This window comes from Ceratina calcarata, unplaced genomic scaffold (assembly GCF_001652005.2).
Source record: "Ceratina calcarata isolate Rehan_Ccalc_2016 unplaced genomic scaffold, ASM165200v1 scaffold211.2, whole genome shotgun sequence".
Classification (NCBI taxonomy): Eukaryota; Metazoa; Arthropoda; class Insecta; order Hymenoptera; family Apidae; genus Ceratina; species Ceratina calcarata.
The window spans coordinates 156,529-169,983 of record NW_017142786.1 but is presented as its reverse complement, the minus strand read 5'-3'; the positions used below and the strand labels follow the sequence as shown (position 1 = coordinate 169,983).

At 38.8% G+C, this 13,455-nt stretch overlaps 1 protein-coding gene across 1 annotated transcript in view; it reads right to left on the bottom strand.

Moving 5' to 3' along the window:
- LOC108622272 (uncharacterized) overlaps nt 1-13,031 on the bottom strand; it is a 42,709-nt gene extending 29,678 nt beyond the window's left edge. Inside the window, exon 1 of the mRNA XM_018020048.2 lies at nt 11,262-13,031. Coding sequence (XP_017875537.1) covers nt 11,262-11,364 — 103 coding nt within the window. The 5' untranslated portion in view covers nt 11,365-13,031. The remainder of the gene's footprint in view (nt 1-11,261) is intronic.
- Between the last annotated feature and the right edge of the window lie 424 nt (nt 13,032-13,455).

The window sequence follows — 13,455 nt, the reverse complement described above, 5'->3', positions numbered from 1 at the left end:
TTTAAATATTAAATGGAACTTGTAATTTAATTTCTTAAACTTTTGACAGAGATGTTACGACTCATACAACCTTAACAACTGACTGTACAATTTTGTATATTAGAAACCTTGTCAATGTGAAATGAAATAGTATTCCTCTAATTTTAATCAATACCTCAATCAGTTCTGTAAGCATGTAAAATATGAAATTCTTTTTTTCCCCTGTCTGACATATTTCCAGCGCATGCAAATCATTTTTTAGAAAGTCCCCGTCGGTTCGAGGCAAAACTGATTGCAGTAAAATATGATATCCTGGCCGCTGGTTGGAATAAGAATCCCAGCTGGTGAAATTCAGCCGTTCTACGTATATTATGTACACATCGTACTAGCAGTCAGTTTCGAGTTTATCTTTGTTAACAAGCTCACCGTTTCCAATTTCGCAACCTCGAATCGAACATCAAAGATAATTTAACGGTCCACCAAGTATTACTATAAAATGTTAATATGACAGACGACATAAGAAAAGCGTATTCACAAATCAAAAATAATCCGATATCAAATTCAATCTAATCCAATTGGTTATCAATTTGGTTACTTGGAATTTCATCAAGCACACGAACAAAGTTGCTCAACTCCCTTGCCGCAACTCTATCCTGATACAATCAGACGGTATTGCGCAATCAGGAACGGAGTGGCTAGTACACCGTGAGCAAAACCATCCCGAATTCCGTTTCCCGGAGTGGTAAAAGAGTTCGAACTTCTCTTCCTCACTTTATCAGATCCCTCGCGTAATCTCAAAATTATGTAACGAGAAAAATTTGCAGCAAACGTCGCGGAACAGTGAAAGTGTACTAATCACTGTGATCATGCCACCGATTGGCATTCTAGCGACGCGTTTTCAAAAATTATTCACAAATTATTGATTATATCTAGTCATGCGTATAAAGTACTGTAATTTTGCTTCATTATGAAATTTTATAATGAATGCAAAGATATTTTGTAATCATTTATTATTGCATATTAAATATTTAATTTTATATTCAGAATTTGTTCATTCAATTGGAACTTATATTTAATTACACATGCAAGAGCGTTCTTTTATGCTTACATATGTAATAAAAATTGCACATGTATGTAATTTCATTTTATCGACTCACCAACTGAGGACAGCTAAAGAATTGATGAAGTATTTTACTTTTTTTGGTAAACTATATTAAATAGTTCTCAATATTTTATAAATCATGATATATCATAATATGGATAAATTGTATGATACAAGTAAATTCGATCAATTATTCAGTTTACAAAATATAAAATACGATACGTCAAACGATAAATAGATAACGTGAAGATAAAATAAATAGGTAAGATAGGTAAGATAAATAGTAATCTCAATTTCTCTTCACGTCATAATTTCTTCGTTTTCCATAATATTAAAGATAATACATAGAATTGTAGAAAAAGACGACAATACGTAGAAATTGAAAGTTTTAGTTTCTACAATTTCAATGACTGACTTCTATAATCGAAACTTCATCTTATAAGAATAATATTTCGATATTAACTATTAGATTATCACATTCAACTATGTGGCTATAAATGTAATTATTGGAGTGGAAAAAGGAGCCGGTGGATAGAACGTGGCCACGATCACGGATCCTGGATCGCGTTGGATCCAGGCAGCCGGCGCGGCGCACGACTCGCCTCGCCAGCCGTAGAGACATTTTCACAACCGCTTTTCCCTCGCCGGGACTGGTTGCGCGAATCCGGGCGAGCGGGACCCGGTTCTTAGCGATGCAACCTCCGTAGAAATCCGGCTTAAAGGGGTCGACGGAACCGCTCGTCCGATACTACCGGAGAAAATCGACCATCGAACGAATAAGACAAAAAAAAAAATTGATGTAAAATACGAAAAATTAACGATCCTTCGACTGGGGGAATTATCGGAGCTATGCGTGAGATAAGTGATGAGCCGTACCGAGTTTTCTTATTTCTAGAACTGTTTTTCTACGCTCTTTGCGTTCGGGAAACATTCTTCGTACCCTGGTTTATTATTCTGTTTGGACACATAATTCTTCTCAGCTGTGAGCATGGATTGAGATTCATAGAATTCTTTTTGCTTTCCGATGAGAAATTATATTCCGAGATTTGTTTTTAGTTTTCAGTTTCGTTATTTAAATTTATAAATCGATTGTGGATGCTCACACGAATTCTTATTTTTTTAAATAGAATTAAAGGAACGAAATCGTTAGTGCGTGAAGATTAGGAGTAACAAATGATTCACACGTTGACTGCCAAACAAAATACTCTTTTCAATTAAACAATTTATATATATTTATAAAGCTAGAATTATAATAAATGCTATATGATTTTTTTCAATAAGAAGTTCTCCTGGTTAAACTTTGAACAATTCCGGATGCTTTATCATCCGTAGCCGTGATAAGGAGCACGGAACAACAAGGAGATAGTGCGCGGTTCTGCATATAAATTATTGCCCGCGGCCTTTCATTGTGCTACTATTTTTAATCGAGCCTCTCGTCTGCCTCTTGACAACCGACTTTACACAAAATCCTTCCAGATGAACACGCTATTCGGTCAATTCGCTTCTAATCATTCGTTGCAAGTCACTAGAAATCGAATTGATTCGCTCGTCCAATTTATGATTAGATGGAAATAATCGCACACGGTAATTATTATTGAACAGTGGTAATGAATCGATGGAATTGTTAAGAGATCGGGGCGTCCGATTTTCCTCGGTTTAAAATTTCACCGTGATGCGATCTACGATCGATCAGTGATCGATGGACAGACTAGTCGGACGGCATTTCTTCAGAGAAACGGCTGATTTTTCTCTTCGCGCGTGAAATCGCAAAAATCACTTCCTTTCCTTCATTAATTTTCTCAATCTTCATGTACAAGAATCTCTAACAGGAATACAAGTCTTCGCATAGAAGAACATAATTGGATAATTCTTGTTTTTCTGGATGGAATTATATTCCGCTGATTAGGAAAAAAGTGGAATCGGTTGAAGGAGATCAACGACGTCACGTCTGTTGCTTTGAGTATAAATTATCTAACATGGAAAACAAATATCTGATTCAGGTCAATAGATGTTGCCGTAAAAAGTGGTATCACTCGTTTTCAAACCTGGTAATTTCACTTGTTCAAATAATAATAGATTATTAACTGTATTTATAGATGGAATAATTTATTGCGGAGATAATAATTTATAACTTCTGATCAACAGATTATAAAAGACGATGAATTGACGTTTTAATTCGTACATGATTTAATAATTATCAATCAAGACGAAACAATTTTTTTTTACCTGGTGTTTAAGAACTTTTATGGAGTTTTTAATGATTTCCTTGAACGAAGTCTCATACGATTTTAGTGTTAACTGCTTGCGTCAGGTAAAAACGAATTTGCTGAATTCGCCCACCGTAACGACGCCCGCGTCCCTCCGAAACACCTGTTTACCTACCAACGTTGCAGCAAAGGAGTCCGTTCCACTTCCTCTGTCCCCGTTTGCCGCCGGTAACGAACGCTACATCGTGTATCAAGCATGGCTCATGCCAGTTTCGAGATAAATTGAAAACCTACATTTTCACGTTTCCTATTTGTCGGATTTTTACTGAAAAATCAGAATAAACACGTGGCTGGAATTAAACTCCATTTGCTACATTTTTTTTTTTTTAAAAAAAATGGTCAAAATCAATCATTAAAGTAGCGAATGGAGTTTAATTCCAGCCACGTGTTTATTCTGATTTTTAAAAAAAATTTAAAAGTAAATTGATCATTTATATTTTCATGTTTCATATTCGTCAGATTTTTTACTGGAAATGCAATAATAATAATAATTTAATTAATAAAATGAGTAAACATGGTTGGAATTAAATTCCCTCCGTTAATTCAATGATTGATTGTGACGATTTTTCAATCATGTCAATTTCACGTTTAATATAATTGTCTGATTTTTAGTAGAAAATTCGAATAATAACATAATTGGAATTGAATTCTGTTTGTTAATTTAATGACTGATTGTGAGAATTTTTCTATTTGGTTTTGCACAATGAGGAACGATGTTCGTTGCAGTGACAGGCACACAGACAGGCAGGGGAATGGAATGGTAAATGGCACGACCGGGTCGACCATTTGAATCCCGAATAACGTGTAAAAGAAGACGGCCGGGCATTTAGTGAAAGGCAGAACGGCGCGTCTTCCCCGTTGGCCGAGATACGATTCGATCGACGAACCTAAGTCACGATTGTCGTTTATGTACTCGTACTCGCGGCTCGCACTACCGATCGCTTTGTCGTTCGCGCGGCACCCTTATTTACGGCCCCATTAAACTTTTATTGCAACCTGCATCACCTCATTCAATATGTGAGATACGTTTCAAAGAGTATTCTATGAATTTAAAACTACCGATCGCTTTGTCGTTCGCGCGGCACCCTTATTTACGGCCCCATTAAACTTTTATTGCAACCTGCATCACCTCATTCAATATGTGAGATACGTTTCAAAGAGTATTCTATGAATTTAATCAATACAGTTGTACTCATTACTAGACCGCAAATTTTTATGCAAAACAGAGCATTCACACATACGCATACAAAACAAGAATACTATTCTAAATAAACACTTGTAAATACAAATATATTTTATACCTCTTAACGTGGCAAATATTCTTTATATTCATTGTGAATACAATTCTTTCAAAAATGCATGAAAACTATGGTCTACTTATTATTGAGCAGAATTCATTGAAATGCAAAATACTCGATTTTTCAAGTGAATCTCGATCTTGCAAACTTAACAAAAACAGGTATTGCATAATTTTCATTAGAACAGTATATAATTTACATGACACGAATGAAATGCAAATTAATTTCAATCTAGAATAGGTGCCTTCAACAGAACAGAAGGAAACAATCTTCAATTTCGGAGCAGAGATCTTGTATGGATCGTCTGTTCGTTTCCTCCGAGCGAAGACAGCCCGGGGATTAATTTCCGGTAAACGTAGTCTAGTAGCCGTAGCTACCGGGACGGGCGAGTAAACTTCTCACAGGAGGAACCTACGGAGCGTGAAAAGGATCCGCGGACGTACAGTAGAAGCTAAATACCGTTTATGTACCGTGAATGTATGTACGATTCGAAGAAACTCGGGACGGGGGCTAAACATTTATCTCCTTGTATACATCTTAATCCCCGGTCGTGGCGAGTTTTCGTCAATAGCACTTGTGAACCGTGCTTAATTCGACGCTGTGACCTAAATCTCAATGGCAAGGCAACGTGCACAAGCCGATGCCATTCGAATGGGAATTACTATACAGAGCACACTCGAGGTAAAAAAAAAATCGTATCCATTCAATGCGTGCAAGAATTTTCTCATTCAATGGATCCAAGTTTGCAGAATGGGAAATTTTAATTAATAAAGAAATTTCTGTAGGAGTTCGCGAGACGAGTGTTAATTAGTACCGAAGTGCCTCTTCTAATAAGGAAATTAACTTACCATTTAGATTGTAAAAACTGAAGAGACAATTATGAAATGTTTTCATTAATATGTATAATATAGAGGGGCAGCTTGTAATAGAGTGTATGAAAATATGTCACGACCACCTTAACGGGATTCTACACTTCTGGATCGGTGGAGATCTCTTTAAAAATGGGCCACGAGATTGGCCTCGACTGGATATAATATCGTATTATAAATAGAGTTTAAAAATCGAAACTTTAACTTCGTTTTTTATGTGGACGGTTGCCTTGAGACCTGTGGTTGCTTTGAGACTTTCGTTCCTCGCGGTTAGTACTGGATGATGCAATATAAAATTTTTTTTTGACCTTTTGGACCACTTTTCTCAAGGTCAAAGTCAGTTGTATGGTTTATTTTATTTAAAGCGATTTCCGCTGATCCAAAAGTGGAGGATTCCGCTATGGTGATCGTGACTATAATTTTTATACACCCNAATGAAAGAGAGAATAAATGGATTCGTCTAAAATCGTTATTTTTGGACACTGCAACAAGAAATCTGGAAAGTTTCATCTGATATTGATAATATTTCGAAGAAAAAATTCTGAGAACAGTTTCATTTAAATTCGAAGACCATTCGGAGTAAGAATTCGTCGGCCTCCTGCGAGCAGAAATGTAATCGTCATTCAGTTGTGAATTTATATTTCCGAGAAAGATCACGCGAGGATATTTCGTCGACGATTTTATTTACAGGACGCAGAGATCGACTGAAAAAAGTCTCAGACCCCAACACCTCGGAACGATCTCCCAAACACATATATATATCCGTTTGCGAATGCAGGGTGCGAGTCTCATTTCTGTGGATTCCTTCAGGGCACGAAATGCAAAAAAGTCTTCCTTTTATGCTCCGACCTTGCGTTCTGCGGAAGGGGACGTGGAAATCTCTTACGAAGGTGAAATACCTGGACGTTTCCCCATGCGATTCGACTCTGGAGTCGATCGACTTGAAAATTTGGAAAATTAGCGAAACGACCCTTGCTTTCTATGCGATCAAGTGTTTCTGCTCGATTAACTGAATCTGTTACGTACCAAGGGAAAATTCGAACCGGCTGGTAATGCTCCTTTGTGAAAGTTAAAATCGAAACCAACATTACATGGCCTTTTTCACTGAAGGAAAAGACCAGTGAGTTACGTGAAAAGAGAAGTCCTGTCCTCTACATAACAGAGAGTGGACGAAAATTAAGAAATATAAATTATGTATTATAAGATATAAAATACATGATAGATTATAAGCAGTAATGGGTTCTGCGGGTTTACCCCAAAGACCCCAAAAAATTGTGAAACAAACTATTTTACAATAAAATATGTACTTCTCTCTCTGTATTATAATTAAAAATACAAAACGAATTCTAATTATCAATTTATAATTAGCACAAATGGTTAAACGAAATTCAAAAAATAAAAATTTTCGACCGAATTGGAAAGATTGCTGGTACAATTCGGCGCGCGGGATGGGAGGAAAGCCAGGTAGAAATTCATCGTCTTTAGCCAGCACGGCCACGTTAATAGACTCACCTGCTTTCCTTTTACTGTTTCTTGACCTGCCGTAAACGATGGAATTTAGGTACTCCACTTGCCTGCTGCAATTAACCGTCCACGGAACAAACTTTCGCGCGAATCCCGACCTTGAACCTACCTACATACCATTTTTCACAACCTCCTAACAATCGTTGGAAACAACGGAGCATCTCGTAAGAATCTTCTTACAAGTCAATCTATTTTAGTTTCGTTTACCAATTAGTCACGTAATCGATCCATTGAGTTGGGTGGGGCAGATTAGATAAAAACATTGGCAAATATGATTAGTCAATGGTTGGAACGTTTTGCAATTAGAAATGAGTCAAGAATTATTTTTAAGAGTTCAACTAATATATTTCACTACTCAATGATATTAGAAAGAGATAACTGTCAATATGTTGCACTTGTTACATGCATCTTCAATTTCTTTCTTAAATTCCTTACATCTGTTTTATGCAATTATTGAAAATTTGTAAAAGAAAAAGATATACATTTTCAGAGAAAAAAATATTAGTGACGTTAAAACAGAATGACGTTCAGAAAGAAAGCTCTTACAAATTATTCATCTTTTGAAACAATTATCATCGCGAGTGAAGAAAATATTTAGGTCTCTACATTTAAATGGAACACCCTGTATACTTATGACTGCAGACAATCGTACAATCTCATTGTAAAAAATATAATAAAATATTTATAAGAGTTGATTGAATTTCATAAAATACTGTATTAATAATTCACAATGTATTCGCGTGTCGTTCGATTCAACTGACTGTGGATTCGCGGTGAAATTTCTTCGAGTGTCGTCAACCCTGACATTAAATCGGCGGGTGTCAGGGCTACGATCCCTGGCGAGAGCTCTGCTTCGAGAACAGAAAAAGGAACGACTCGTCGCCGTCGTCGTACGCGGCTTCCACACCGCTAGGAACAGGCCGTTTTCATGTTCCCCGGAGTGGATAACCGCGTAAAAGTATCCCGTTACCACGGTAGCCCAGATACCGGATTACGGAGCACGAATTGTCAATCGAATCGTGAGAGGTTGCGAGTTTCCTCGCGAAAAAAAGCCGGCCGACCACACCGTACACCGCAAGAATTTCGTGACGCCCTTTTTTTTTTTAACTTTTATTCACTAGTTATCCAGCTCGATCCGATCGGGACTCGGTGAACGGCTTATTTGTGAATTACCATCGGAAACTCTGTTCAAGCATTTAAGGTTGCACGAGCTTGAGACAATGAAAGAAGCATTGAAATGTTAACACTTATTAGATATTACATTAATAAAACTATTGGAATATGTGAAGTATTTTATACATTAATGTTCCTTTTTCCCTGTGACTTAAAAAAAATACGTCTAAACTTTGTGGCAGATATTTTGCGACTCATACGATTTTAATTATTTTTAAACCTTTTTCATTATTCTGAATTTGTGTCACTAGTTTCATTACGTTTTTCTATTTTGTCTACGATTAGACATCTGTTAGTAGTCAGAATAATTAATTAGTTGATTTCTGAAAACTGGCATGTTGCGAAAGGTACTTGAAGACAGTTAATCTTTCTATATAGGACACAGTTGTATATCAACTCGTGTGACTGGTGGAGTGATAACGAGCGAGCTATTTCTTTATCAGTTGGCAAATTGCACAAGTATTAGCCGTTCGCTAAATGTCATCAATGAAACGTTACGTTTCGCGATGACTAGACGAGTTCGGAAAATCGAATCGTACAACGTGCTGCGTTTCGGGGAACATTCACTTTCGTTCGAAACGCGGAGCAGCGCCTCGAGTTACGATAAGACGAATGTTGTAACAACACGGCCCAATGAATCATAACATGGATAATGTAATGTAATGTAATGAGGCCCGATCAGCCGAGAGAAGGTCGGTGAATGGTCGGGATTTACGGACATCCTATCTCCCGATTCCAGTCGCCAGTTAGTAAGCAACATTATTATTATTCTTCTTTTTCTTCTTCTTCTTCTTCTTCTTCTTCTTCTTCTTCTTCTTCTTCTTCTTACTACATTTAAATGGAACACCCTGTATACTTATGACTGCAGACAATCGTACAATCTCATTGTAAAAAATATAATAAAATATTTATAAGAGTTGATTGAATTTCATAAAATACTGTATTAATAATTCACAATGTATTCGCGTGTCGTTCGATTCAACTGACTGTGGATTCGCGGTGAAATTTCTTCGAGTGTCGTCAACCCTGACATTAAATCGGCGGGTGTCAGGGCTACGATCCCTGGCGAGAGCTCTGCTTCGAGAACAGAAAAAGGAACGACTCGTCGCCGTCGTCGTACGCGGCTTCCACACCGCTAGGAACAGGCCGTTTTCATGTTCCCCGGAGTGGATAACCGCGTAAAAGTATCCCGTTACCACGGTAGCCCAGATACCGGATTACGGAGCACGAATTGTCAATCGAATCGTGAGAGGTTGCGAGTTTCCTCGCGAAAAAAAGCCGGCCGACCACACCGTACACCGCAAGAATTTCGTGACGCCCTTTTTTTTTTTAACTTTTATTCACTAGTTATCCAGCTCGATCCGATCGGGACTCGGTGAACGGCTTATTTGTGAATTACCATCGGAAACTCTGTTCAAGCATTTAAGGTTGCACGAGCTTGAGACAATGAAAGAAGCATTGAAATGTTAACACTTATTAGATATTACATTAATAAAACTATTGGAATATGTGAAGTATTTTATACATTAATGTTCCTTTTTCCCTGTGACTTAAAAAAAATACGTCTAAACTTTGTGGCAGATATTTTGCGACTCATACGATTTTAATTATTTTTAAACCTTTTTCATTATTCTGAATTTGTGTCACTAGTTTCATTACGTTTTTCTATTTTGTCTACGATTAGACATCTGTTAGTAGTCAGAATAATTAATTAGTTGATTTCTGAAAACTGGCATGTTGCGAAAGGTACTTGAAGACAGTTAATCTTTCTATATAGGACACAGTTGTATATCAACTCGTGTGACTGGTGGAGTGATAACGAGCGAGCTATTTCTTTATCAGTTGGCAAATTGCACAAGTATTAGCCGTTCGCTAAATGTCATCAATGAAACGTTACGTTTCGCGATGACTAGACGAGTTCGGAAAATCGAATCGTACAACGTGCTGCGTTTCGGGGAACATTCACTTTCGTTCGAAACGCGGAGCAGCGCCTCGAGTTACGATAAGACGAATGTTGTAACAACACGGCCCAATGAATCATAACATGGATAATGTAATGTAATGTAATGAGGCCCGATCAGCCGAGAGAAGGTCGGTGAATGGTCGGGATTTACGGACATCCTATCTCCCGATTCCAGTCGCCAGTTAGTAAGCAACATTATTATTATTCTTCTTTTTCTTCTTCTTCTTCTTCTTCTTCTTCTTCTTCTTCTTCTTCTTCTTCTTATTATTATTATTATTATTATTATTATTATTATTATTATTATTATTATTATTGTGTCGAGACGATAATCGAAGTGAATTTGAAACGCTTCTAATCTGCGAGTAGAGTCTAGTTTCCCGGAACCTTTTGACTCACGAATCACCGGCTATTGTTGTTGCGACGCGTCATGGGGAGCTTCCGGTTAATAGATTCGCAAGCGTTGATTCACTTTTGGAAAACGGTTGGAATGTGAAATTTGTTTCTAGCTCAAAAAGGATTGATCATGCGTCGGTCGTTCGTTTTCGAGTAAAAGTAGCTCGGGAATGCACGAGATTAATCGCGCTATGTTTTTCACGGTTTGCTGCAAAGATAATCCACAAACGCAACGATCTCCGAGGAGGATTAATCACGCTGTCATCTTTTCACGGTTTGATGCAGAGATAATCCCCTTAGGTGCAAAGTAACGATTTGCGGATGAAATTGTTACTTACGTAGCCGAGGCACTCGAAATTTTCTCCCAGGTTTTAATGACGACGACAAAAAATTATTTTCCCAGAGTCGTCAGCGTGAATCTTATAAAGTTTCTCACATTAAATACCTAATTTTCCCTAAATTCGTGCATTATTCGGAAACGTGATAGATCATTTCTGCTTCCTGACATGAGACACTCTATAAGAATCACGCAGTGGATATTGTAAACATCTGTTACAGCTAATGATTTATGGGCCTAATCCTTCTCTACACATTATGTCAAACGTTTCTTATCTGCCAAACATTTCTTGTTGGCTGTGTAATTAAATACTGGGATAAGTCCATGAGATATGAAACGAATGAAGTGGAGCTCACCTCTTATTTTCGTCTCCTGTGGGTCCAACGGTTGGAAGCGTGGGTGACTCTGCTGTCCAGGTTTCTTCAGCAGGACACCCACGACCTGCGGTGCCATCATCATCCTGACTAATCCAATATCCGCCTTATCAGTCCCGACGAGTCATCATCATCCTTCACCCGTTATTTCTCTCGATAAGCACAGAAGGTAATAAATAAAGGTGCACAAACTCTTCTGTTTCGATCACTTTAATCACTCCGCCGGGGCGAAACTCGATCGGAGGGTCTCGCTCCGCGAATTAAACGAGCCCGGGGCCAACGAACGCTCAAGCCCGGGCGTGTATCGCAGCTGCCGATTCAGTTTAGAACCGTTTGTCGGTTTTATTGGCCAAGGCGACGTGTCACTTTAGCGAGGAACAAGGCGCCAGTCGGTGGCCCCCTTTCCCAACTCTCTTCCTCTCTTTATCGCTCCTCCCGTTGTCTCGTGGCACACGCGACGCCTGACCTTATCGCCAGTTAACGTTCCAGTGGATAGAATCGCGCCGATCCGATCTTATTCAGTCCTAGACCCGTGTACGCGCGCACAGTTTCACGGTACACCCGGACGGCTCGATTTCCCTTTTTAATTCTACCGAGTGCTCCGAGCGTTCATTCAACTTCCGACTTGAGGCGCCGCGCGTCGAGCCAGTATCACCTGTTGAAGCACGCGGTCAGCAATAGTACACCGAATGAGGTCCGGCGACAATGGCTGGCCGTGATGCACCGCAATTATTACAGACAGATAACGTTATCGGCCGACTCGACGATTATCGCTCGCTCGCTCTTTCGTTCGTTCGTTCGCTGTCCCTTGAACCGCGTACCGATTTTCTTGACGTTTAACCCGTGACGTGCTTAAATACCACCGTCGGCAGCAGCAGCGACGGTGTTTGAAAACTCGCGTCGAACTTATGTTTCAAACTGGAACGATCCCCTGAGCATTCAATTGCGGAGTTGAAAAATCTCTAACAATGTCCTCTGCGAAATCGAACTTTATTACAGTTCTATGGACGAATTGATTCTAGTCGAACAAATTTCTTCATTAGTGGATTACTGATATAGACATTCAATTTTAAAATGAAGAATTTGTAAGATGTCTGTCGATATTTAAAAATCTTCTTATGCTTCCAAGTGTAACAGTTCTATGGATAGTCTGAGGCAGATCCCCAAATCGAGCAAACTTCTCGATTAATCAATCACTGATCTGGAGATTAAATTGCAAAATGGAAAATTTCCAATAATTTTCTGTGTAATCGCACTTCTTATGCTTCCAAGTGTGACAGTTCTGTGGATAAGATATTTTGAGATAAATCCCCGAATCGAATAAATTTCTTGATTAATCAATCACTGATCTGGATATTAAATTGCGAATTGGGAAATCTTCAATATTTTCTACGCAGTCGATCTTCGCAGTATCTTCTATTATCCAAGTGTAACAGTTCTGTGGACAAGGTATTTACAGACCCTGAAATAGTTGAAATTTCTTGATCAATCGGCCACTGATTCATTGACGACGCGCTCACTGGAATTTACCGAACGAATTTCGGCTGGTGCAAAGTGCATTCCTGGTATTCTCACAGTTTTTCGCTGCGGCGCAGTTTGAAATTGATCAGAGAGCCCCCCCCCAACCCCCCAAACACGGCGTTTTCAACGTTCCGAGCGAGCCAGGAGTGATTTGATTAACGCGTTTTCACAGGAAAACGTACGACAGAGGCGAGAGAAGAGAAACGATCATCGCCAACCTGGCATGGCGCGCGCACGAGCAACGACTAAACAGGCGAGAGAGTGCATCGTGCCGCCGGCCGCCTCATTCCCCTCCCTTCCATCAACCCTCCCTCCCCGTCCCACCCGTCCTTTGGACGTCGTTTCTCTTTTTCTCCCCCTTTTGGCAACCCCTCTGTCGGAGCTTCTTCTTTCTGCTAACGCGCACCCCTCGATGAATGCCTCGCTAATTTTTCTTTTTGCGCTGCACTTTGATGCGATTAAATTCAGCTGACGATCGTTGATCCACTGATAAAAAAGCTGTTTACAATTTAAAGTACTTCCATCTTCTTATATTTTAAAGAGAGATATCTTTTACAGGACAATTTTATTTAGATTTATATTTATTTAAGCTAAATAATTACAGTCTAAGCGACGTTTGAATCTAAAATCCATCCTATAGAAGATAATCAAGGTT